Source organism: Mustela putorius, unplaced genomic scaffold (genome assembly GCF_011764305.1).
Source record: "Mustela putorius furo isolate JIRA1106 unplaced genomic scaffold, ASM1176430v1.1 tig00000596_pilon_pilon_pilon, whole genome shotgun sequence".
Taxonomy (NCBI): Eukaryota; Metazoa; Chordata; class Mammalia; order Carnivora; family Mustelidae; genus Mustela; species Mustela putorius.
This window is the reverse complement of record NW_025421428.1, coordinates 6,472,894-6,499,395: the sequence shown is the minus strand read 5'-3', so window position 1 is coordinate 6,499,395 and position 26,502 is coordinate 6,472,894. Positions and strand designations below refer to the sequence as shown.

The 26,502-nt window shown below is 54.6% G+C and overlaps 2 protein-coding genes across 4 annotated transcripts in view; one reads left to right on the top strand and one right to left on the bottom strand.

Annotated features, from left to right (window-relative positions):
* Nucleotides 1–11,519, top strand: part of PSMB7 (proteasome 20S subunit beta 7) — a 64,453-nt gene extending 52,934 nt beyond the window's left edge. Inside the window, exons 7-8 of the mRNA XM_004757345.3 lie at nt 8,224–8,375; nt 11,240–11,519. Of these exons, the coding sequence (XP_004757402.1) occupies nt 8,224–8,375; nt 11,240–11,351 (264 nt within the window). The 3' untranslated portion in view covers nt 11,352–11,519. The remainder of the gene's footprint in view (nt 1–8,223; nt 8,376–11,239) is intronic.
* Nucleotides 11,520–12,507: 988 nt separating this feature from the next.
* NEK6 (NIMA related kinase 6) overlaps nt 12,508–26,502 on the bottom strand; it is an 81,367-nt gene continuing 67,372 nt past the window's right edge. For all 3 annotated transcript variants that reach the window (XM_045082375.1, XM_045082376.1, XM_045082374.1), the window contains exons 8-10: nt 25,124–25,218; nt 17,230–17,343; nt 12,508–14,132 (exon numbers count right to left, since the gene is read on the bottom strand). In XM_045082375.1, coding sequence (XP_044938310.1) covers nt 14,022–14,132; nt 17,230–17,343; nt 25,124–25,218 — 320 coding nt within the window. In that variant the 3' untranslated portion in view covers nt 12,508–14,021. The remainder of the gene's footprint in view (nt 14,133–17,229; nt 17,344–25,123; nt 25,219–26,502) is intronic.

Sequence of the window (26,502 nt, the reverse complement as noted above, 5' to 3'; positions counted from 1 at the left end):
CACACTCTTTGGGGCAAGGTCTTTGTCTGTTCGGACCTTATGCGCAGTGTTCAGTGGTGTCTGCGGAGCACGTTAGGAGCAGAGCATTAGGACAGGTTTGCTGAACTCAGCTGAACTGTACATTTTTTTCAGGGGTTTTATATCATGTGAAACTTGCTTCATAGGGGGTCTTTAAACTTCGTCAAACAAAGGTGCTCTGTACTTTCATGGATCTCCTTCTAGGCCTTTCTAATCCTTGTGAGGCTGTAGAAGCAGGATCGTGCAGTGTAACCCAGTCCCCACAGTAACCTTCCCACATGTGCCCTGTCCCCTGCCCTGCTGTCCGTCCTCCAGATGTGAGTGTGGTTCTTGTTTGTCTCTGAGTGACCCAGGGAACACATTCACTTCATTTCCCCTCTGTTTTCATCACCAGGAATTTATTGGCAGAGTTATCACTGACCGCTGGGGAGAGAGCGAGATTATGAAGATCTTATTACCACCTGGGGCGGCTTGGTTTCCATTTGGAGGATAGTTGAGCATATTTCTTACTCTTCCTTTAAACCTACTCTTGTTTTTTTCTCTGATTATATTTGATTCACTGCAGCCTTGGAAATATATATTTGTGTACACATATGCTGCGAACGCTGATTTCTTCTTCTTGCAGAAAGCAATATGTTCCTTTCTCTCTTGGTCCTCTTCCCTCTGGAAGCTTAGGTGTTTTTCCTTCCATTCGGTGCATCCAGCAGGACCGCTTACCCACCACCAGTTTTTCCTGGGGCCGGGTACGAAGGTGGGCTTCAGTGAGGCAAGGCCCTACCCCGGCACTGATCCCCCAGTCCCACTCAGACCCAGCCCTGCGCCCTCCGTGCAGCAGCCAGCCGTTCCAGAGCCTCAGTTTCCTCGGCTCACAGGCGGTGAGGAGGATTAAGTCGGCACAGACCCAGCGGAGCTGGTTGGGTGTCCCCTGTTCTTCACACCCTGGCCTCTTGCCTTCTGCCATAGAATTTGCTCATAATTCTGTTTGTAAAGTCCATGTGTCAGGGACATTCCTGTCCCCTTACTCCTCCTAACAGCCCCTGGACAGAGGCGTGGTCCCCCTTCTTCAGCGGGCAGCCTGGGACTCCTGGAGCTCAGCGCCGTGTCCGTCAGTGGCCCAGCTGGGCTGCTCTTTTCTTTTTCTGTGGCGGCTGTTTCTGGCTCATTGCAGCTCCGTAGCCCCAGAGGTCTGCTGTCCTGCCCTGGGTTGTGATCAGGCTTTCGTATCCTTCTGTGATCTGTGATCTGGCACAGGCCGGCTTGGCAGTGGTGTGGCTGGCAGTTCCTTGAATGTGAACGCCCTCTCCCATCCCTGCTGAAAAGCCCTCGGCTTGCTCCTGCGCGCAGCACGTTTGCCTCTCCTTACTCCCATCACCCACATCCGAGGTGCCAGAAGCTGTCGGGGGGGCGGCGTGTGGAAGTGGCAGTGCCCTCTGGACCTTAAAGACACAGTCCCTGCCTCACTCGCCACTCTGGGCACACGCAGCACCAGCTGTGCCTCGGTTACACCGAACAGTTCGGGGCGTTCTCGCGAGCAGCTGTGTTTGCCCACACAGCTCAGGCCAAAACCAAAAGTCAGACACCTTTGCTTTTGTCACACAGCCCTGTCTGAAAAAATACTAAATTAACCTTTTCCACTGTAAAATATGTCGCCACACCTGGGATACATCATGTCTGTTACAGAGTGCAGGAAGCAGTCTGCTTGTGGGGGGACTGTTTTAAACACTTTTTTGAGCTCTTTAAATTTTATTCAACCATCAGCCACGAATGAGTCCTTCAGGCCGCATCAGTAGCATAGGCAGAACCTCAGCGTGTCCACAGGCCACTACGGGACACTGTGTTTAAACCTCTTCCTCGCGGTGTTTACCGGTCTTGGAGCACTCTTGGTCTCTGGTCCCCAGCTGGAGCTGGCGCACTTTCGGATCTCCCCCTTCGGTATGCTGCCGTCTTGTAACTCATTTCACCTTCCGGTTGGGCAGAACTGGGAATACATTCGAAGATGGTGGTTCATGTTTTCATTTGTTGACATCCACGCCAGGCCCTGTGCTTGCTGCCTGGGGTACAGAAGGGAGATGCGATAGTTTGGGTCCTCGTGTTAGAGCCCAGACTCTTCGTCACACCCAGACTTCTAGTCTGCTCTGCTGCGGCTCATCGGAGCAATACCGTTTTTTTACTATTTCACATCAAAGTAACTAAAGACAATGCAGGTTTTCCAAGATGAATTTGGACTGCTTCTGTTCTCATTGGCTAAAATTTTTAGTTTAGTTTTTTTTTTTTTTAACTTTATTTATTTGACAGAGATCACAAGTAGGCAGAGAGGCAGGCAGAGAGAGGGAGGGGGAAGCAGGCTCCCTGCTGAGCAGAGAGCCCGATGCGGGGCTCGATCTCAGGACCCTGAGATCATGACCTGAGCCGAAGGCAGAGGCTTTAACCCACTGAGCCACCCAGGTGCCCCTAAAATTTTTAGTTTTTAGTAAAGGAGCAAACTGTTGTGAAATAAATGGTCCTTGCAGATTTTGTAGCGACTAAGAAAACTGATGGGAGCTGTGAGAGGGTCCAGCTGCGATGCTGCCCCATGTCTCATTCCCTGGAGCGGACGGAGGAGAGCCAGTGGCCCCGACTTCCGGCATGATGGTGGGACACACGGCACAGGGCCGCGTCTGCAGGGCCCCAGAGGACAGCAGAGCCAGGGAAGCTCTGTCCTTCATGACAAAGGCTGTTTCTTCTGTTTTCAGCTCCTTTAATGTCAGCCCCTCAGCTACCGAAATGGGCTATATTTTCCAGCAAATAACCCATTTTATTATTTTTTTAAATTTCTTTAAAAAATTTTAGGTACAAGTCAGTTGTTTTAAACGACTCACCATACACACTTACTTTCACATTCCAAAGCTGTATCTAAAATAGTGTTAGGTTTTCCAGCGCATATTTGATGTTTTGCCGGCTCCTACTATAAGTAAAATGCTGTTCCGAATGCATAAGTGAATGTGGTGGAACGTAAGGCTTTATTTAAAGAGCATTAATTCGATGCTGAACTGTCCAGAGTGCCCATTGGCTGGGGCACCAACATTTTACTCTGGTGGCATTCCGCATCTAAAAATCACTTAAGTGAGAAGAGAAATTCGATTGTAGCTGTAGACAAGAATAATGTGGAAAAGTTTCTTTGCAGTACTATTTTGGACCTGCACCATAGTGGCTGCCGAGGTAATCTATCAGTTTGTGAGTGTCTACAAAATGCAACTCTCTAGATAACAGGTTTAAAGTAAAGATTTAATACAGTCTCCATCTCCTATGATGTTGCAGTGACAGTTTAAAACTCATTCTCTAAATCTCAGCAGACTTTATAGCTAGCAGTGGGCCAATATAAAGTTTAATAGCATTACAACACATAAATCATCTTTTAAAGATGCTACTAGTAGCTCCAATATTAAATGCAGACAATCGCCTGTGTTATAAATAATTTATCAAACACCGTTTCAGATTAGCCTTCCATGCTGAGTTATTTATTTTAGCCTTTTCTGTACGATTCCTAAGGCACTTTTTGAAAGATCCATTACTGGTCAGTTTAATGAACTTGGGGGTCTGTTTTGTCCCCTCAAGCACTCGGGTACAGCTGTGGTGACCATTACATGGCCGACGTGGACCTCTTTGTGCCTTTTACAAGTGCTGCCCATTTGTCATGTGGCGGTAAATGGAGCTGCACATTGGAGTCCGGGGACACATTGCGCGATGCGGTGATGGAGACAAACAGATAGCTCTATAAAGTGCTGCTTGTCACAGCTGACTTGTACTACACTACATCACTCTTATTGTAATCTCATTTAAGAAGCAGGGGCGGCCCGGGGGACTGATATTCCCAGTTAGTTTGGTCGTTGTAGCCGTAAAGCAGGAAGTGCTCCTTTTATTTTCTCTGAACTTTGAGGGAGTGTGCCTTCTGCTTGGATTAATTGTTAGAGGAACTTCTTCACAGAACTGTGTGCAGATCTGTCAGCAGGTTTGTTTGGACCTTCCTCTCCTGGCCTGGGGTTTGGTTTGGGCAGTCACTGCTCGAGGTAAATTTGGTCTCCGTGCTTCCAGGAGCCCTCTGGCTTGCTTGCTTAAGTAAGTTATGTTTTATTATGCAACAGCTATGTGTCAGACACTATAATAGGTGCTTTCTATACCTTATCTCTAATTCTTGCATTAGTCCTTTGGTAAATCCTAATGTATTGTCCCTATACTTACTATAAGGGAGGACAGTGAATTCGGAGAGGTGAAGTGACTTGCCCAAGGTTGCACAGCAGTAAGTAGCAAATGGGATTCAGACCCAGTCTGCCTCCGCATCTGCCGGATTAACTTTTAATCACCAGGTAGTGATATTTTGGCTGAGTGTCTCAAATAAGAGGAAGCAGCCATTGGGCCAGAGGGCCATTTTTTCTGGTAGCCAAGATGAGTCCTGCTGGTCTGTGTGCACACCGAATCCAAGTTCCCTTGTGACTCACAGCGTAAATCCGTGAACAGCTGGTGAGGGGGGTAGGGGGATGCGGCCGGCCTGGCAGTGGGCAACAGCATGGCACCGGGGTCTGCTCAGCTGGGGCCACAGGCTCTGCAGGGCCCGGTCAGAGCCCCTTGGTAGCAGCTGTCCCTGGGCAGATGCTGCTCAGAACTCCGGTTACCCTGCAGCTTCCAGAAAAGGAAGTGCGATTTCCCTGGGAAGAAGGAATCCTAAAGGAAGGAACAGTGCTTCCTGCATTTATTGTGGGCCAGAGACAGATAAAAATGTGGTGTTTTCCCCACCTCTTGCTTTCAGTTGATGGTTCGTTCTTCTTGATGGTTTTCTCAAATATTTGGTAGAACATATTAAAGACAAGAGTTGTTTAATTGTGAAACTCCACTATATAGAAAACAGTATGAATATGCCCAGTAGCATATTTGCATATGTGTCTAGAATTCTGCGTCTGGAAATACGGTGGTAAAAGACAGTGACATACAAAGTGTTTCCTGGAACATAGTGGGTATCTCTAAATATTTGTTAAAGACATTAACTGTGTAAGTAATGGGTAGACAATAGAGCCTTGGTAAATTTTCACCCTGTTTGCCTTTTGAGGATTTTTGCTTGGGGTGGGGTACATGTGAAATAAGACACAGGTTTTTTGTTTTTTTTTTTAAAGGTTTGTTTATTTGAGAGAGTACGCATGCGCTAGTGGGGGTGGAGCAGAGGGAAAGGGAGAGAGCATCTTAGGTAGACTCCCTGCTGAGTGTGAAACCTGAGGCAGGGCTTAATATCATGACCTGAGCAGAAATCGAGTTGGATGCTTAACAGACTGAACCACCCTAGTGCCCCAAGACATGGGTTTCTAATATTGATCTCTGCTGTACTGCATTGTAGAAATGTTTAAGTGGTGTTTGTGGGCAGTTTGGGAAAACGTAGTGCTCCCCACCTCTGTTACGGAAATGATAGTTGGAGCAACTGCCTGTTGGCCCAAAGACTACTTGACAACCACCATCCACTTTGCCGGGGTTCTGAAGATCCTGTGTGATTGAGGAGTGACATACCCTCAATCAGGCAACTGCTGTCCACTGTCCCCAACTCACTAAGGAGCCCCCAGCTGAGACAGGTTGCTTGTGAGCTGGTAGGGTGCTGTGGCATTCTGGCTGTGGAGCCCCATGGACCTGTTTTAACTGTTCACTAGCTTGGTGACCTTGGGCAAGTCATACACTCTCTCAGCTGTAGTTTTCTGACAGTATTATCTTAAGAAGATGGTTGAGGACAGAGGTAAAAATTATGATCATTAATATGTCTAACTCGGTACTTGGCATATTATGGTAGGTGGTCATTAAGGTTCATTCCATTTCATAATATTTAGTCCTGTGCATATTAGATGAGGGTAGGACTGGAAAAAAGACCAGAGACTTGGGAGATTTTTTTTCCTTAAGGAATCGGTGGAGAGGAAAGGAATTTAAATGTGTATTTTCCCAATTTTTAAAAGCCTTTTATACTTAAATAACAGCACATAATAATTTTATGAATAAATCAAGCTATACATAATGCTTTTTGCACATTTTTAATTTTTATAAGTTCTTCTGTTCACATTGTGGAATATTTGCAAAATAGAGGACGAGTCGCCTGTGATCTGTGCACTGTTCGCATTCTGGTATCTGTGTGCCCAGCTTCACTGACAGACATTAGATGCGCATGCCTGATATCATGTGTCTATCTCTGTGTCCTCGGAGTCTTCCCCCATCCCCAAACATAGAATGACTTGGGAAATTTAAATCTGCAGTCCCGAGTGCAGCCGGCAGGGTTGGTGACATCCACTGGATACAGTCGGCTGGCTCAAAGCACTGATGGCAGAGATGAGAAAAGCAGTGATATCAAAGCAGAGAAAATCATGGAACAGAGAAGAGAAGGGAAGAGGAGAGAGGATAGGTGAGGAGCGGGGGAATAAGGAAGGGTCGCTACACACGTGCAAATCCAGAATCTTTTAAGAGAAACAGTTTGGAACGAGGCCGTGTTCGTTGAATTACGGTTGGGTTTTGCTGTCTGTATGGTAGCCGCCATCTCTAAGATGGTTTCTTTGGTATCCCCTTCATGGGCTTTTGGCCTCTTGGGAGCCCTAGGAGAGAATCCCTGATTGGAGGATCCTGTTTGAATGAATTCTCACGGGGCTGTATATGCACAAGAGAATAATGGGCTCCGCTGGCCCAATATTAGGGGCCACTCAGGAAGTGAAAAAACCTGGTAGGATAAAGATCAGAATAACCCCGAGCTCCTACTGCTGGGTTGCTGAGGATCCCACTTCCAGCAGAGCCTTCTCGATCCTTCTCCGAGTCTGTAGAGGGCGCTCATGTCACTGGAATCCCACTTCCTGGCTTAGGGCAGGCAGAGGAGTAGGAACCCTGAGAGGCTCAGATCTCACAACAGGAAGTCAGCAAATCTGCCCTTTGATGATGCAGGCTGGACTTTGAGGCAGGCAGGCCTGTTTCTCAAAGAGCGGCACTTCGATGAACTCTTTGGTTCAGGTTGCATGCTTGTGGGCTTTACAGGGCTGGCGAATGGGGAAGGGGCAGCACAAGTTAGAGTCTCTTCCTTGGGAGAATGGTTCATCTTTTTCCTTTTTGCCTACAGAGCTTGTACTGCGTGATCCCCAGGTCCCCACCTCGCGGCTTCCACTACCAGCCTTCGGTGTTACTGGCCTGCTTTGTGCATTCCTGGTGCATGGCTTGTCTTGCAGAGCCCTCCCTGGAGCCTTGCTGAGGCAGCTGGTGTTTCCACAGCTCTGTCTCAGTTATCCATTAGCCCTTAGCACACAGCACTGTAGCTACTTGTGGCTGATACCCGCCCCCTGCACGCTAAACCCCCACAGGGCAGGGACCTTGCGGCCTCATCCGTCTCTGCAGCTCTGCCTCCTAGCCTAGGACCCGAGATCTGAAAGGCCTTCTTGAATCTGAAATGAGTTAATCCGCCTTTTTACAAGTAACTGTTGGTGACTTAGACTTGCTCCTAAAAGAAGTAGAAGAGAGAATGATTCAAAGAAAGGAATCACTTTAAGTGAAAGAAAGCAATAAATTCTTTTGGACAAGAGGCCCCACCCTTGGCTTTGCCACCATTTTGCTAGAACTATAATGTTTTGGTTTTAGTTTTCCCCCTTGATAGTGACTTCTTCATTAGGTTACCTGAAAGCTGGTTCCAACTGTTATGGAACATTTTTGATCAGGGGTTAGCAGACTGCAACCCATGGGCCAGCTCTGGCTCTCCGAGGCTTTTTTGGCACAGAACCAGACACGTTTGTTTATACATTGTCTTACGGCTGTCTTGTGCTACTGTGGCTGAGTTGAGTAGTAATGACAGAGACAGTATATCTACAAAGCCCAAAATATTTAGTACCTGGCCCTTTACAAGAAAAGTTTACTGGTCCCTGTTTTAGATGATAAATGGCTCTGTCAGCCCAGAGTCCTCAGTCATGCAGTGATTATCTGATGTGAAGTGGCATTTTGAAGAGGTGCATGTGTAAAGGGTTCAAAAGACCTGATTTCTGTACTTACTAGCCAAGGAACCTTCGGCAGGTCATTCTGGTACTCGGAGACCTTTCCTTCATCTATAAAACGGGCACTGAAAATGTCCACCTCACCAGGGATTCTGCACACTGCTCTTGAGGGCACTTTGTGGATGTTGGAGCAGCTCTTACAGCGACTGTGGCCATCCATGATCGGTGCCATTCTCTTGCTCAGGAGGAGGACGCCAAGAAGCTGGTGAGCGAGGCCATTGCAGCGGGCATCTTCAACGACTTGGGGTCTGGAAGTAACATTGATCTCTGCGTTATCAGCAAGAGCAAGCTGGACTTCCTGCGCCCGTACTCAGTGCCCAACAAGAAGGGGACCAGGTAAGTGGCCCGTGTCCCCCGACTCCTGCGACTACTTGTGGTCTCTCCATGGCACTTAGAGTTTTCTTGATTAGTAACTCCAGTGTCCCCGAGCCAGCTTGCCACACAGACCTTTGAGTCCTTATTTGCTTTATGATTTGGGTAGCTGGCAGGTATAGAAGGGTGGTTTAACTTGTAAAATGTTGGTGGGAGAGGTAGAGCAGGGCCCAGTAGAGAGTCCTAGCCTGGGGGTTTGCCTGGAGAGGTTCGAGTCACCTGCTGTTCTTTCTCTAGTTCTTAAAGGGATCCCCTGAGTTCCTGTATGAAATTCCACGAGAAGCACTTTTCAGGGAAACCAGCCCACAGCTTTTCTCAGAGTGGCGGAGGAGTCGTAAACAGTTATAAACCATGGGTTAGGAGTCTTGCAAGTTAGCCTGGGGAGCTCCTCAGTGCCTCCTGCTCCCCAGGGAGCCAAGCCGGTCCCCCCGGGGACAGAACAGCAGGCCTGTATCTCAGCGGCTCGGCCCAGGCTCAGAGTGGGGGACAGGGTTCCAGCCGGTTTGCTGACTAGAACTGGAAGGTTTCTAGCCCTCGTGACTGGTCTCATCTGCAGTCTCGCATTATTGTCCAGCTGTTTGGCCATCCTCTGGTTCCTGACCTCTTCCGCGGTCCTGACAGCTCAAGATGGGGTTCCTGAGCACTGTGGGCTTCACAGATTTGACCACTTCCTGGCAGCCCCGTAGCAAGGCCAGAGCGTAGCAGGCACGTTGCCTTAACTCTCACTGTGTATACACGAATTCCAAGTCGGGAGTAGTTCCAAGGAAAGAGCAGAACATTGAGAACCAGCACCGCACTCAGCATTGTGGGAACTCCGTGTGCTCGCAGTAGGCTGCGGTAGCTCAGTAGCAAATTGCGTTCTGGCTTGGGCTGGGAAGAGGTCATTGCCCGGCACGGTGACTTGGGGCCCGTCAGTCTCCTAGTCTTGGAAATGACGGAGCTAGCTAGGTGAATGGCCCGTGGAGGACCTGGCCTTTGAGCTGGAAAGGAAACCACCTTCCAGGCCTGGGGCTGTGCTTGGGGAGCAGGCTCTGCCAAGCTCCCTGACGGTTTGGGTCCCCCATTATATGCAAGATGCTGCAGGAACTGAGAGTTCAGGCAGGGCGACATGGTTCCGCTCCATCCAGACAGAACAGCGTCCTGGGTGAGGAATCTGGAAGCCACGTTTGAGCCTCTGAAAGGAGTATTTGTGTAGGACAAGGAACCTGTGCTCAGCAGTGGCGCATCTTAATTCTTCAGGACATTGGCACTCACAACGTGTGAGTAAACCGACAAAAACAGACACAAAATGACCCCCTTGGCGAGTTGTAAAGATTCATTGAGCTGGTACGGAGGGGCTCACCCCGTGGCAGCTGTGCGCCCCCTGCCCTCTGGACAGAGCCACTTGCTGCTCAGGGCCTGGGCCCCACGGCCGCGCCGCACTCCGGAATCCCGCCGCCCTCTTTCCTACCAGTGGCTGACTGGTGGGCGCCGCCTGGGATAGCGGAGTTCCTTTCGCAGAGTGGGCAGTCAGGGGTTAGGGCAGAGATTCGGCCGGGCAGTTGTGGACCCAGCCCTGTAACTTCCTCTTGGCTGCTTTGCTGCCAGCCCGCTGCAGCCCTGCTTGGGGAGGCCCTGCCTGCCTGCCGATGCCAGGCACCCGTGCCCCGGGGTGGTGAGGAGGCTCTCGTGTGTCGGAGCCTCCCGTGGACATGGTGGTTCAGAGGAGTCAGGCACACAGGAGCCACAAGGGGCTCTTGCTCCAAGACCACAGGCAGCCGGGGGTCCATTCGGGGGAGCTGCATCTTCACGCCAGCAGGGGAGGGGTGGAGGCACATCTCCGAAAAGGTGCTGCCGTCTGATCCTTGGAAGAGAGTGTGGTGGAGCCCGAGGTCCAGGCAGAAATGAGGCCAGCCGCCTGCTGCACGAGCTCCTGGGTTTCTGCAGAGCTCTGACATCCGCTTCTTCCTGCTTCCTGCTCCCAGTTTGAGCACCAGTGCCCATCTGAGGGGATGGTTTTCAAGGAGCACGTGGTCACGGCATAGCCAGCAGCCTTCTGTTAGTCCGCGCCAGATTGACAGAAATAATGTCCCAGCTGGGGAAAGACCAGAGGAACAGTTGGATTTGTACTGCTGTTTGACGATACTGTAATTCCTGGCCCCAATGTGAGAATTAGCAGCTCAGATGTGGCTCTTACAGACTGACTGTGCTCGGAGAAACCGCTGTCGAGTCACCCCGAGAGAAGGCGTGGGGCATGATGTGGTGGTGACCCACCGCGCTGCCACAGGGAACAGCTAACCCTTCTCGAGGCTCAGGAGTGTGGTCTAGAGGGACAAGTCCAGAGTCTGCGTCTGCCTGCGGGTCATTTTTATACTGTTCTCGCTTCCACATGTTTTTAGTGTTTAAGGTAACAATTAGGTCATCCTTGTTTCTACACAAGAGAAGGGTGATGACAGCCTAACAGAAGGGCCCGCTTCCTGCTGATACTGAAGGGTGCTTTGGGGGAGTTGAAGCTCAAAGGCAAATGGCCAGGTGCTTTCCAGCATCTTTTGAGGACGGTGAGGTGGAGAGGGAAATGTGAGGGCCCACTAAGTGCCAGGTGCTCTCTCTGAGCGCTTTTGGGGCACACATCTACTGGCATCCCTATTTTGTAGCCCTTGAGCACCGGGGAGAGTGAGCCTTGGGGCAGTGGAGGACCCCTCCGCCTGGGGTTCCAGAGCTGGGAAGCAGGAGGCCAGGCTCTGAGTCCAGTCCTGCTGCTGCTGTGCCTGAGTACTTGTCCCTCTCTCCAGGCCTCTGTTGGGCTCCTTGAGGGGATCCTGACTCTGCTTTTGATTCTCTCCCACCAGGTTCGGCCGGTACAGGTGTGAGAAAGGGACGACCGCGGTCCTCACCGAAAAAGTCACCAGCCTGGAAATCGAGGTGCTGGAAGAGACAGTTCAAACAATGGACACTTCCTGAATGGTGTCCAGGGAGAACCTGGGCTTTGAGCAGCACAGGAATCACCCTGATGGGCTGATCTGTGCTCTATGGGGGGGGAGGGGCAGTGGAGGCTCCCCCGTAAGACCTTCATTTGGCGCAGTGTCTGCTGAACGAGACCCAATAAAAATGAAAACCGGATGGAATGGCTGAGGTCTGGAGGTTGCGTGGTTTTTTAGTCACTAAAGCTCATCAACCTGCCTCCCCCAGTGCCCGTCTGCGTTCACACAGGTCTAAGAGCAACAAGACCCTCCTCCCAAAAGCAGGTGAGGCCTCCTCTGTCGTGGAAGTCACAGGAACCTTTCTGCCCATCCTTGTGCAAACTTCTCTTTGTTCGGGGTGGTCCCAGGTTTTCTTGTTTTGTTTTGCTTTATTTAGAGTGAGGGCAGCACAGCCTTTTAAATTAGCAGCCAAGTAGGAAAAAAGTAGAGACATCAGTTCTAAGTACCAAGAAAAAGCAGGTAGGTGGACAGTTGGCTTCGCCATTAGCTGCATAAAACTGGGTCCACTGCTCGTCAGCCACTTTCACAGAAGTCCGCGGAATGCTCTGCGGCTTGCTGTTTGTAATAATTAGGGTACCATCATCTCACAGGCCCTTGGGCCTGGTGAATGGTTGAAATTTCATGCCTCCAGAGGGTCTTGGTGGGCAAAGTTGCTCTCATGGTGTTGAATGGAGCATGGTGTACAGAAAGCAAGTCATCCGCGTCTGATTCTGCCACGGGTGACACAGTAGAGGCTCTGAGAGCCATAAGCAGAATATGTGCAAAAAACTCTATGTGGAATCAAAAACTTCTAGTGGCAAGTGCTAGGCAGGAGATCGGGCCTTGACTCTCCCCCAGAGAGAGCGTGGCTGGGGTACATGGGAGAGTCCCAGCACCATGGTCTTCCAGAGCAAGCCCATTTGTGGGGCAGCCTCCTTTGTTAAAACTGCAGGGAGTAGGGTAGGGGGAACAGTGGAATTATTTAGAGCAGTGTCTTGGCTGATGATGATCAAAATTATCTGGGGAGCTTAAAAAAATTCCAAGATTACTCAGAATGTCTGGGGCCTGAGAAATTGTTTTGAAAGGCATCTGGGGAAATTGTGCTGTAACATGAGGCTGTTTTTAAGTTACCCGTGAATCGTACTCACTCGCAGAAGTGACCCCACTTACCCCATTTTATTTCAAACATGGAAAACAAGTACAAAGCAAAGGTTGCATCTGAAGAAAATGTCCCAAACCCGGCAGGGTTACAGTAGAACAGAGTTCACACGTGGGAACAGAGCCGTGGCCCAGCCCAAGTCCTTTACCCCCAGGGAGGCCTGGGCCCCTGGTCAGCAAGTCGGCTGCAGTGAGAGCACCTGACCAGGACGCTGAGTGGGCGGGCACGTCTCTATCTGGAGGCTGAACTGTCACCAGGTTGATGGGTGACAACTTAGACCATATGAGGATTAACTTGAGTAGAAAGCAAAATTCAAACTATTTCCTTCAGAGCTTGAGTTTTCCCTAAGTTCACATTTATAAATTAGTCTTCACAGTTAATCCTATTTGGGAACAAGAAATAAATGAACATAGTTCTGGTTTCCTACGCATCATACAGTTAGTTGTACGTTAATTCTTGACTTACATGGTCCATGGACTTCAGTTTTGCGAAGGGGCAGGTGAGTGGCTACCATTTTTGGGATCATCTACAAAATGCTAGGTAACTTGCCTATTTTATTTCCAATTCTGACAGCAAGGCTGAAGGTAGACACTATTAGTCCCATTTTACAGATGAGGAAACTAAGGCTCAGAGAGGCTAAGAGAGGTGCCCAGGGTCATGGTAGGCAGTTGCAGAACCAGAACTTGTACAGAGAACAGCCTGAGGGCATGGTTTAGATTTCTATTTTTTGTATCCCGAGCTTCCCACAGAGGAGAACAGACCCTTAACACTGTTAAATGAACTGCCGGCCTTCCAGCAGGCGATGGCGGGAGTGCCCGAGGTGCCCGGGGCGGAGCCGGTGATCAGGAGAGGAGAGCTGGGCCAGGCCGCACAGAACACAGTCGTGGCTCTCGAGAGACCAGGTGCCTTCTGAGACTCTGTGCCAGATGCTGGGCTCTCCTCATTGTCATTGATCAAGTTATAAATGTAGATAAAAAATATTTGGAAAATCTCCACTCTACTTTAAAAAATTATTTCCATTTTATCCTTTTACAACAGAGCAAGCACACAGCTTGATTTTTTTTTGAAAAGATTCTAAGAGCTAAACTGAACTTGCTACTAACCATTTTGAAAGGCTCACTACAAATCACACAGTCTCCTGCAATTCTCCCGGTCTTACAAACCTTGACCTTGACGGGTCACTGAAGGAATCATCCTAAACATTCACATTACAATCCAGATGCGAGGGCTGCGCCAGGGGCTCGCCGAACCACCCACCCTTGGTAACAAGCCGGCTGAGATTGTCCACAGTTTAAAGAAAGGACTTTCGAATGTGACCACCAGTGACCCTGTGACCAGTGCCCCTGCCCCAGCTGCTCTGCACTCAGCATCTGCTGTGAAGCCCGGCCCGCTCTGGGGAACCCGGCGAACCCTCTGGTCTTAGTTGATCTAGGCTACCAGGCGGCCACTTCGGAGAGGAGACTCAGGTGAGGCAGAGTGGAGCGGCTCTGAGCCGGCGCGCTGCATCCGCGTTCAGGTGCTGGAGGTCCACACGTGCATCTGCTTGGCCACCTGGTGCACGTAGCCGATGTCGGGTCTCTGGTTGGGGTCCGGGTAGATACACATGCTGACCAGTTCCCGTAACTGCAAGGGAGAGGATAACATGTTATCCCTCGGGAGGCTCTGCCCTCCTACCGGAGGGGACGCCTGGCACATGGGTGAGCGAAGACGGGGGCCCACCACGGCCACCGAGGGGAGCCAGTGCCAGTGCTAGACCTGTCTGGCCCCAAGGCCACACTTGGAGACCCTGTGAGTGGCTCTGTCCAAACAATTGTGAACTTCCAACTGCCCACACTGCTCTGTGTGTGTGTGTGTGTGTGTGTGTGTGTGTCTGCTGTCAGTCATGCCGACACCCAAACCAGAGGACAGAACTCAAGGCAAGGGCTTATTGATCATAATAAATGCATTAACATGCAGCAGGGCTGCAGTCTGCCCACCCCCTGGCCTCTTTATTGTGCTCATGAAAGACGGAGCTTTTAATTATACAGACACTGAAGGCTGCGCCTGCCTCGGGGTGGGGGAGGGGCGCCTTGAGCCTCTGATCGCCCCGGTTCTTCTGATAGCCAGAGTGCCAATTATTTTAATGGTAATTAAAATAATGACCTTAAAAAGCCTACATCTTAACTTGCATCACTGGGCTCACTGCAATTTTTTCATTTAAATACCTGGTGCTAGAGGGGCCCGGCTGGCCCTGCGGGGTTGGGGGGTTGGGGGGCTGCCGCAGAGAGAGGGCTGGGCTGGTCCTGAATAAGAGGACTCCTGTGGACTTGGTGGCTGTGCTCAGGGAGTCTGCGGAGGCTGGAGGGGTCAGGCGGGAGCCCTGGGGCTACTGGACGCGCTCCCATGTTTCACACCCGAGGTGTTTCAGGCTGCAAACGAGCTTTCCCAGGGTCAGGCACTGTGAGCTTCTCTGCAACTCATGTGCCGCCTTTTTGGGGTTCTGCTGCTTCATGAACACCGGGAAACCCCTGGCCCGAAAGTTGCGGCTGCGCCCTTGGGCGGCCTGAGCACTCCTGGAGTGGGAGGTTGCGTGTGACCAGACAGTCCATTTAGGAATCTTGCGGAATCTCACAATATTCAGGGGAAGGCCGCAGTAGTGGCCCCGGACAAGTTCATGTACCCAAGGAAAACGGAGGAAGGTAAAGTCATTGTGACTCCCAATTACGCAGCGAGGAGACTACGCAGTTGGCAGTGAGAGCCTGTTTGAAAGCCCGAGAAACAACAATAACGTGTCTTATACCCCGAAGAGGTGACGCGTGAACTTCAAAAGTGAGGTGAGCTGAGCAACTCCAGTGCAGAGAAGCCCCTCTCACTTCCTAACACCCGGCCTAGAAATGCTGAACGGAGCTGGTGAAAGCCGGATGCTCTGGGATGTGCGAGGCCACAGAGTTGGAGTGACTGACTTGGGAGAAGGGGGCAGAGGACTTTATGCGGTTTTATTTCATTTCAACTTCTGTCTACAAGGCAGAGATTATGGTTCCCATTTATAGGTGGGAAAGGGCCACAGAGAAGTTCTGATGTGCTCCAAGGTCCAAGTCTAAGTTGCTTCTAAATAACACAGATTTTCAAATTTTAAAAGGTGAGAAAAGAAAAACCAAATGCAACTATGAACTTGGTTAGGAAATCTCTTAACTGGACCTGTCCTGCCAACTCTCAGTCCAGGACTGAAGTACTTCCTTCAGGGAGACGCAGAAGAACTCTGTCAAGCCGCTGAGGCTAGAGCCACAACAGAAAGGGCACCAGACGACTCTCCAGGAGTGCGTCCTCCCGACCCTGACCCTCGTCCTCCGGGAGTCTGAGATGCCAGTGAGCGTGGTGTTAAGTGTGGAGGCTGCCAAGAGGGGTCGCTGATGACCCTTTTGGTTGGCCTGCCTGGACACAGCCTGAGGGCCCGCTGGGACACCTGGTCCCTGCAGCCCAAGCCCCTGGTGCACGAGGGCTGCTCCTTCCAGAGCCTTCCGAACCTCCAGGATTGGGACGGCAGCAAGCTGCACGGGTGGCACCTTAGCCCAGCGGGACCACTGGCTCCCGAAGAAGCGTGGCATCAAGAAACAGGACTGCACAGTGGCCGCGTGCAGGATCTCTGGGTTCCAATCCCGCCTTCGCCACTTGTGAGTTACGTGACCTTGGGCAAGTTACGTTAATCTATCCGTGTCTCAGTTTCCTCGGTAAAACAGGAGGTGGGGAAGGACCCCACGGTAAGTCATAAATGTGAGCTGCTGTCCTGCCACAACAGCCTGTGGTCCGCAGGGTGGGCCCAGGGAGGTCCCGGAGTCTGCCCCACACCCACTAGTGCGGCCCTCGACAGAAGGAGCATGGAGAGTTGGCACAGCATTTACCCAGAGCCTGGCCCTTTGTTACAGCTGGTGGCTCCTTTGGGTGGCACTGGGGTCAGTGTGAGCCCGGTGTAACCCCTCTAGGATTATCCCCGTGTTACAGACGAGGAGACCGAGGCTCCGAAGAGTTCAACGACTCGCCCAGGAACAGGGAAGAGGGGCCACACCCTTAGCCACGCTGTGTTGTAAACCTGTTGTTTCATCTGCACATCCTATTTACAGGGGTGAAACAGTAGCCCTGCTTTCCAGAAGATGGCACTGAGGGAGGAGATACGCACACGCAGCTGGGACCTGGCACGGACCCAATGCCAGAACTGTCTGTGTCCAGAGCCCTCACACCCAGAGTAAAACACTGCAAATAAGAGCCCAGGGAGACCAGGCTGTTTGCCGTGGTTTCCTGTCATGGGAACGGAGTGGCAGCCAGCGCGGAGGATGGGGCACCCGGGGTCCTGCCACCTCCCGCCTCCGCGTCTGGTTCCTGTTGTCCCACACGGCACAGAGCCTGCCTCTGGGACCTGCGGCGGCCAGCCTCGTACTCCAGCACCGGCTTGGGAGCCAAATGGGCAGAAGTGTGCCAACGGGGCCTCCCCGGCCAGCTCCTGCTGGCTTCTGGGCCACGTACTGCTGTGGGGGCCCACACTGGTGTCCGTGAAACCTCTTTAGTAAAATTAATCTACTTTTCCCCCATACCCCCCCGCCCCTGCGTCACTTTCCCAGAAATCTTCCCTTTCACCCAGTTAAGAGAACCCAAGTTCACACCCACAGCCACGGCATTTTGGAAATGGCTCTCCTCTCAAGCCACTGCTAGCCGTAAAGCTTCCCGGGCCTGGCGGCGGCAAACTCACCTTCTCCGAGTAATGTTCTCCAGGGAGAGGCGGGTAGTCACACTGCTCGATCTTCTGGCAGAGGGAGAAGAGGTTCATTTTATCTCCATAGAAGGGGCTCTGGAGAGCTGCCATCTGCGGGGGAAAGGGGGGATAAGAAAAGTGAGTTTGCAGCCTTGAGGTCCAGGGGCAAAAGGGACCCCTCCAGATTGGGGTGCTGTCCTCCTCTGGTCCTGGTGGGGACTGTCCAGAAGGATCTCTTAAAAACCCTGAGGGAGCTGGGATGCAACACAGCAGCAGTTTCAACTGAACTGAACCTTATCATGCAAGCAAGTTCAGTGGCACGAGGCTTCAGTGGTAAAACTTTAAAGGCAACAGGGAAGGGGGAGCTGAATACGGAGGACCAGCCGTGTGCTGTCACACGACCCGCCTCACGCCGCAGCTCTCCAGGACCGATTCTGGTCGCGTGCACACGGCAGATGGGGAAACAGGCCCTGCTCACTGGGATTCGTGCCTGCGCCCAGCAGGCTCGCTCTGGTGCATTGTTCCATTCTGAAGACACCCATGGGATGTCTAAGTAACGCACTGAGGAAATTACCCAAGGACTAGCATTTTGGGGGCGGGGGGAGGTGAGGCCTTTCATTTTTGGTTTTCATTCTGGTGTTTTCACTAGCCTGAGGGCCTGGAGTTCGGGGCAGTGGCTGGTGCTCTCTGCAGAAGCCGGCAGCCCCGGATGCGGGGGTCTGGGACCCCATGCCTCGCAGAAGCTCCGGGGTGGAGGGGCAGCAAGCGCCTGGCTCTGCAGCTGGCCGCAGCCTGACTGAGTCCCAGCTCTCACTCTTGCTGGGTGTCTGGCCTCCTGTTTCTTAGTCCACAAAATGGGAAAGACTCTACCTGCAGGGCTCCGGGCAGGCTCGGCCGGCATGGGTGTCCCCAGCCTGATGAGGCCGGGGACACCGGCTCCACCCTGGGGCACTGGGAAGCGAGAGGACTGTGACAGTGGCCCAGCGGGGTCTCCCCCAGTCGGGGAGTACCAGTCTTCCCCTTTCAGGAGGGTGTCCGGATTCCCCACCCTGTCCCTCACGGCACTACTCGGGGTTCGCGGGAGCTCAGGGCAGCTGCGCCAGGCACAGTGCCCCCCCCCCCCCCCGGTGATGAACCCGTAATGGGATTCAAGTGCTTCTCGTCACTCTGGCTCACTGCTGCCTGCCGCCAGAAGACGCCCAACGCCTCCTGCTAATGAAGTGCCGTCGGGTCTTTGTGCCTGCCTGTCCGCTGGGGAGCCGGGCTGCCAAGGCCACTCTGTGCAGACTCCTCGGCCAGGGGCTCCCCCGCCCCCTGAGGGATCCTCACTTGGCCTCAGGCCCCGAGGGCCGGCCAGCGAGCCCTAGCGCAGGGCGGGGAGAAGGCCGTGGGTGTTGGGTGTGCAGGTGCCCACCGAGCTTTAGTGTCCCAGTCTGACCCCATCCTCTGCTCACCCCCACGGGCAGGTCTGGCCTCCTTCAGGAGGGCCCAGCGGGCTTCCGAGCCCAGGCGATGTTCTTGGGTTTACAAAAGGCCTCTGAGGAGGCAGCCCAGTGCAGCCTGGGGACTTTGTGGTTGCCTCTGACCCAGGCCCAGGGGTCCGCACCTGTGGGGAAGCACCTGTGGGCCCAGGTGCCAGGGCCATGCCGAGTGATTTCGGGGGCGTTCGGGGCCAGCCTCACCTCTCCGCCCATGACCAGGGGCTCCGAGGCCCTGGAGGAGGGCTGTGGAACACCCCCTTGCAGGTAAGCTGCAGCGAGGGACCCCTGGGCCGGGAAGGGCATGTGGCGGCCCTGCCCACTGCGGGCCCCGCCAGCCTGACGGGGAGCCCGGCCTACTGCCGAGTGTGCAGAATGGCACCGGCTCGGGTGATGCGGTTCCAGCAGCTGAAATGAGAGCCTCGGTGCGAAGGGCTAATTGGGCAGTTTCAAAAGGACATCTGTTGCCACGATAGAGAGCAGCTGAGGCTCGAGGGCGGTCACTCGGGGTGAGCTGGGTGCCCTCCGAGTCGGGGCTGCATGATTAAGATGGATTTTCCTGGAAAGTGTTTCTGTTCAGAGTAGAAAGAACATTTAAAAACGCTGGTGCCCTAACACAGGCCCTGGTTTCCCGTGTGTGGGACCCGGGAGGGAGACTGGCTAATGCTCTCAACAAGCCGCTGGGATGTGCACAGACCTTGCTGGTGAGGATCCCCAAAGGGCCCCGGAAATTAGGGGGGACGCAAGCCCCTTCAGAGCGTTCCTCCTCCCTTGCGGGACGCTCCCACACCGTCCTCAACGGGGTCAGAAGAGGGCTCCACCGCGGGAGGCTGAGACAGCGGCTTCTCCATCCACAAAGGCAGCGTCTAGGGACAGCAGCGTCGCGCCCGCTGCCGGCTACGCGCCTTCTACCCGGATCAGGGCGCCGGGCTGTGAAGGAACCTCTGGGACTGCTCGAGGTGCTGGGATTAGAACAATTATCCGAAATGAGGAGATCCTGGCACGGGTGACCAGGAGACCCCCACCCCCACCCCCTCGCTGCCTGGTGGACGTGGCGGTGGACCCGCCTTTCGGGCCGATCCTGGTGGCCGTGTCAGAACACCAAGAGCTGTGGCTCTCAGTGCTGCTCCTCAGATGCGCAACTTGTCCTCTCTGGCGTGATCGGGATGACACATAGCCAGGCACGTGGGAGACTGTGGCCGCTCGCCCCCCGCCAGCGGGGCTCAGACACACTGGTGTGTGATCTGAGATGTCAGAGGGAGAAGGGGACTCTGACTTCAGAGATGACAGGCCTTGGACTCCCGCCCTGTCAGGACACCCATCTTGTCACCTAGTATCTCCCAAGCACATCCAGGAACGACAGACGCCGATCACCCCGTGGTCCACAGCCCTGGTCCCTCGCGAGCCAAAGGACACCCAGACTCTTCTCTGGGTCCAGCCAGAATTCCAAACAGGGCTCTGTCCCAGGGGCAGCTGGCCCTCAGTCTGGCTCCCCCGCAGCTTTCTTGCCAGCTCTCAGTCAGCTGAGGCTGCCGTGAGAAGGTCCCCTGCCGAGGGTCCTGGGGCCGGCACTGGCCCAGCCAATTCCGTCAGCTCGGTGCCCGGAGCTGAGCTCGTGTGTACGTGTGCGCTGTGGAGCCCGTCCTGTGGGCCAGCGCCTCCACGGGGCGTGCTGGGGAAGGAAAACAAAGCCCTGGGGTGCCGGAGCTCCGGCATCTCTGCTGGGGGCTCCTGCCACTGAGGGGGGGTGCTGCGGTCACCTGGGGCTCCTCACAGCCTGGCCTTCCTCTCACAGGGGCTCTGGGCCAAGGCCCACAGGCCCCTTCTCCATGCAGTCATGCCTACCCCCGCTGAGTGGACCCGCTGGGGAGAAGGGGCCTAGAGCCGGCTCGGGAAGGCCCGTGCGTCCAGCCCTGCGTCTGGCCAGGGCCTGGCTCCTGTCCACAGGGTGGGCTCTGACAGGCGGCCTGGGGACCAGTGCTCATCTTGGCCACTTCCTGACTGTGTGACCCTGGGGTGCCTCTCCCTAAGCCCGTTTCCTCCCTTATGGCCTCGTGGGACTCTTGTGATTCACCCCAAAGTCTAGGGCAGTGCCGCTCCCCGCTGCTGAGCCGTCGGCCTGTTCCTTTTTCAGGCTGACCTCTTTGAGATGGGTCCCAGCAGGCCCCCATGCAGGGGGAGGACGAGCCAGCCGAAATGCTCCGTGACAGCTCCTCACCAGCCTGGGGTCAACATCAGAACCTTCAGGGGAGCTCAGGGGGTCCTCAGCAAACACCTGGCTGCCCAGGCGACAGGGGTACAGTGGGCTACACAAAGGCCCGCAGGGGCGTCTGCATCTTCATCCCGGACGCTGTGAACCTGTTACCTTTGATGGCAAAAGGGATTCAGCAGATGAGATCCCTTCAAGGACCCCAGGTGGGAAGGATGTGGGTGCTCCAGGCGAGTCTTACATGTCATCACAAGTGTCCTCGTAAGGGGGAGGACGAGAAGGTGAGTTGCCAGACGGGGACAAGGAGGGGGTCACGATCCAAGGAGTGCAGGTAATCTCTCCATTTTCCACGGAAGAGACAAGGAAGCGGATTCTCCGTAGAATCTGTGGAAGGAACTGGCCCCGCCAGTACCTCGCCTTTTGTCCTCTGAAGTGGCTTTTGGACTTCTGGCCCTCAGAACGGCAAATGAGTAATTTTATAAGTTGTATGAAGCCATCAGCTTGGTGGTAATCTGTTACAGCAGCCGGAGAAAACCAAAACAGGAGGCTCCGGAGACGTCCGGCCCAGGCCGGGGTCGGGGAAGGCCAGGGCCGGGGAAGGCCAGGGTCGGGGAAGGCCAGGGCTGCGCTCTGTCCCTTCAGGTCACCCTGGCTCAGGTGGCCTCCCCCTGGGCCACGCTCACTCTGCAGACGGGGCCCGGAGGGGGTGTGCGGGCGGAGCGTCCCCGCCACGGCTCTGCAGGCCGGCGCTCCTGGAACACGCCACAGGCTGGGGAGCGGGAGCGCCAGCCGTGTCTGCGGGAGGCTTTCTCCCAATTACCGAGCCCGGGGCCCAGATGCATCTCCCTCCCTGTCTGCCGGGGAAACATCCGCTCCCCGCAGGGCTTGGGAGTGGGGAGAGGGGTGACAGCCCGCAGCAGAGCCCCTGGGGCCTGACATCCTCCCGGCCCTCGCAAACCCTCTTCCGTGGGAGGCCCCGGGCCCTCGGGTGGAGATCCGGGCCCAGTGCCCCTGAGGACGACCAGGCCCGAAGGATTTGACGGATTTCCCTGACTTCCCACTGCCCAGACGTCCCTCCCCGGTTGCGAGCCGCAGGGTCCCACACGCTGCCAACAAATTAATGAGCTCGGCTGGCCCAGGGCCTGAAGCTGGGGAGCCTGGTCAGACGTTGTTCAGGGGCGGCAGAGGAGACGAGACGCCGAGGACGGCCTCCCGGGACCCCAGGCTCAGGCGGGGCCTGGGTGGGGAGCGAGCAGCTCTGGGCCAAAGGCTTGGCACGAGCACGGGCAGTCAGCTGCCGTCCCCTGGCCGCCGGGAGAAGGCCACCGCTGCCCGTCACAGCCTCGCCCGAGTGTCTGTTTATGTTCAGAGACCCTCAGGGTTCCCCAAAGCAGGAAGCAGCTTCCGGAAATCCCAAACCCAGAACGGAAAAATGAGAGGAACCAACCCACCCCTGGCCCGGGGACAAGATCCGTGAAGCCTGGAGGACAGAGCCGAGTCCTCCACGGGCACAGAGGCCAAGCTGCACTTCAGGTTCCCGCTGGCCAGAGCAGAAAGGGGAAGGTGGCCGGGTGCGGGGTCCTCGCCGCCGGAGGCAGGGGGCAGGTGCCGGCCATGTGGCTGGTGCGGGGTCAGCGAGGCTGAGTCATGGACCCCCGCCTGCCACTGCTGGGGGCCTCCTCTGAGCCAGCCTCCCTTCGTGTGCACTGCGGCCAGGGAAGCTCCCGGAGCGAGATGCTGACTGGCCCCCCCAGGGCCTCTAGGAAGCGAGAAGAGCAGAGCTTTGAACTCAGGTCCCTCCGACCCAAGTGGCCCACGCCAGGGCCCCGCACGCGCTCACCTGAATTACCGCCGCGAGTTAGGGGCCTGCACGCGCACGCGCACACGCACGCGCACACTGGGATTCACACTCGCACACCCTGGAGCCCTGCCACACCGAGGGCATCTGCTTGGTCCTGGGAGTCCCCGAGCAGCAGGACCTAACCCTGCGGACTGACGCCGTGGACGATGCCCAGGCGGCGGGGGATGGAAGCCGCTCCTCAGACCCCAGGCTGGGCAGAGGGGCAGGGCTGCTGATGCTGGCGCACGGAGCCTGCGGAGGGCTGGGCTGGCCTATGACCTGGGCTTGGCCTTGTCACTGGCCTTCGCAGGCCCGGTGGCCACGGTGTTCACCTGGACTTGGAGAGACGGCTGGACAGACCCGGAACTCGTGATTCATCTTGGGTGACAGACCCTAGGACCAGAGGTTCTGTGTGACGCTGAAGGTTTGCTTACCGGGTTTTAATTCCTCCTCAGCAAAAGCAAATCAAACCGGCCCTCTGGGGCTATTAGGGACGTGCAGGCATGTGGGACACCGGCTGCACGCCTTTCTTTCCTGCCATCCTTGCTGACGACTGTGCTGACTTTCATCTCTTTTCTCTTGTTGCCAAAGATGCTGATTTCCCTCCTGATTGCTTCCCGCACCCGCGGTCCTTCCCTAGCTCACCGCCTGCCCACAGCCGCTCCAGACCCCCGAGCCCCGCACCAGCCGGACTGTGCACAGAGACCGAGATGGGGGAAGAAAACGCAACTCAGCCCTCCTCCACCCGAGGGCCAGGAACCACCCCGCACGCTCCAACCAGCCGGGCACCACCTCAGCCTGGCTGCTCCTGTTCGGGGGCCATTCAAAGAATTCCTCCCACAGCAGATGCCCTGCCGGGTCCTAGAAAGCAGGTTTGTGCCCCATCTCTGTCAGGGACCAAGTCACTTCAAGATGACAGTGTGGGTCACAATGACACGCTGCTGACCTCCAGGGGCAGGGGGTCCCAGGCACAGACGCCCCCTGCTTCCTCTGTAACCACTGGGCCAGTTCTTTAAAATGAAACGTCAGCTCTTACAACAGAGACATCATGAACTTTAAACCTTGGGAAAGGACCTGTTCCGACCTCAGAGTCTCACTCAGTAACGCAGGGACAGGTGGGCCGACTGCCAAAGACTCCGGCCACGGGAGCCACCACACGCCCTACGCGTACCAGCAGTGGACAACGTATTCCTTCAGCTTATACCTGAGCACCACGTGCTCCAGGCCCAGAGTCCACAGTCCCAAGGAAGCAAAAAAGCCAGTCTCTGTGACCCCCAAACACCCCCGAGCGTCCCTTCGGCACTATCTTGAGTGTCACTGGCCTGGCAGTCACGGGCCACGTCAGCTTGATAACAAGCCTCTTTAGCTTATTCACTCCCAGCCAGACCCCACACATGCTCAAATTCGCTCTGGGGAAAGCAGACAAACTATCAAGGTTCCAATTTTGAAAGCCAACCGTGCTCCTTGGAGGATTTTTCAAAGCCTTTCCAGTCTGTTTTTTCATTTATCCGGACCGGGGCGGTGCAGGGTGGGGACTAGGCCCATTTTACAGATGGGGAGGCGGGCTCAGCAAGTAGACAGAATCCCAGAGCTGCCCAGCCCTACATGGTCCAGCCCAGGATGCTGGAGGCGGTGGCCGCCAGCTCGGAGGTACTGCAGGGCTCAGGCCTCCCTCCCTCCCCTGGGGGCTTGCAACACCATCGTGGCTTCGGGATGGCCTGTGCTCCCAGACCTCTGGGGTGGCTGGTCACAACGTATTCATGTCATCTCCTGTCTGAGCCTGCCAAGACTCAGAAATATTCCCGTGCCTCCATCCAGAATGGCCGCCAGATCTGGAAATGGCCATGCGGTGGCTCCATTTCACGGCTCAGGGGAGGGGACAGTGGTCTTTAGTGAGGCCCGTGTTGCTGAGCCTGGGAGAGCGTGGACGCCCTCTGTGAGGAGCGTGTTGGAAGCACAGGCCAGAGCTGACCCCTTCTGTCCCCAGGGCCCTGTGTGAGGCCTGATGCACGGGTGAATGACCGACAGTGGATGAGTGCATCCTGGTTACTAGGGGAACTGGGGCAGCCTGTGCCCCCTCTGTCACCCAGGCAGACATGGGACCCTGTTTCTCACTGCAGCTGCCCAAGGGTGATACGGGCCCCCGTCTGTCACCAGCCATGCCTCTAACAAGCTCCTCCAGCCTGACATTAATCAGGCAGATGTTGGGCCGAGTGGGGTGAAGGCTAGGACCCAGATGGACCCCATGCCAGAGGAGGATGGATGTCACCCAGCCCTGCGGTCCCACCTGGAGCTGGTGGGGTGAGCCCTGCCCCGGCCAGGCCCCTGCCACGCACACCCCACCGAAAGCTCAGAGACACTCACCTCATACAGTAGGCAGCCCAGAGACCAGATGTCAGACTTGAAGTTGTAGCCGTTCTCGTGGATCCTCTCCGGTGACATGTAGTAAGGTGTCCCCACTGAAATACAGGAAGGGAGTGGGTGGGCGCTTCCGCTCTGTGCAGAGAAAGATGGGAGGGGCGGGGGAGGCTTGGGCGTTGGGGAGACTGGGCTTCGGGCTCCCTCTCCTCCTGGCCCCGCCTCAGTCAGATGAGCGGGCTGGGCCAGACTGGCTTCCATGCTGGGTAGGGCACAAAAGCCCCTGGAGACCTGACACTCAGTCTGGGGGCTGGGCAGCTGGGGTTAGGTGTTTCTGCCAAGCGTCCAGGGGACTGGGATGTGGGATCCGGCTCTGGGACACGATTGGTCAACTGTCCTTTCGGGCGAGTGCTTAACTCCTGGAAGAGCCCCGATAAGGCTCTCCACAGTGGGGGAAAAACCAACCCGTTAACGCCGACCAGAGAGCATCACACGTGTTCACACGTTCTTGTTCCTGCAGTGAGGCACACCCACTTTACAGATGGGGAAATGGAGGCTCAGGAAAGCGGCAGGACTGAGGTTCAAACCCAGATTTCTGGGCTCTAGAGAGCGAGCTCTTGGCTGCCACCGATCGGCCGGTCCAGATTGGGGTTGGCCAAGACTTCTTATATCAAACCAAGGACAGAAAAGATAGTGACCATAAACGAAAAGACTGATAAATGGGGACTTCATTAAAATTAGGAACTTCAGTTCCCCTGCAAGACTGTTCAGAGAATTGAGAAGCAAGCCACAGGCTGGGCAAAAACAGGATACATATACCCAACAGTGACCCCGTATGCAGAATATATTTTAAAACTTTTATAAATCACTAAGTAAAAGACAAACCACCACCCTCAAATTTGCAGGAGACTTAACAGGGCACTTCACAAAAGAGGATACCCCAAGTGGCTGGGAAGCACATGAAACGACCTTCTTCTCGTAAGTCATCAGGGCAATGCAAATTAAAAGCCTCATCAGTTACCACCGCCCACCTGAATAGTTAAAGTTAAAAAGTCTGCTATAAATCAACTTAGTGATGTGTGGAGAAACTGGACCCCTCGTGTGTTGCTGACAGGGACAAAAAATGGTACCCCTACCTTGGAGAACCATCTATCCCAGCATCTATTACAGCTGAAAATACCACCAACACCATAACCTGGCAAGTCTGCACCCAGGAAAATGGCCAAGAAAAACGCGTGCTTCTGTCCATCAAGAGACATGACCAAGAATGTGCAAAGTGGCTTTACTCCTAATAGCCAGAAACTGGAAACAAACGCCAATCAACAGAAGAATGGATAAATTGATAGCGTGGCCTACTCACACAATGGAATAGTACGCAGCAACAA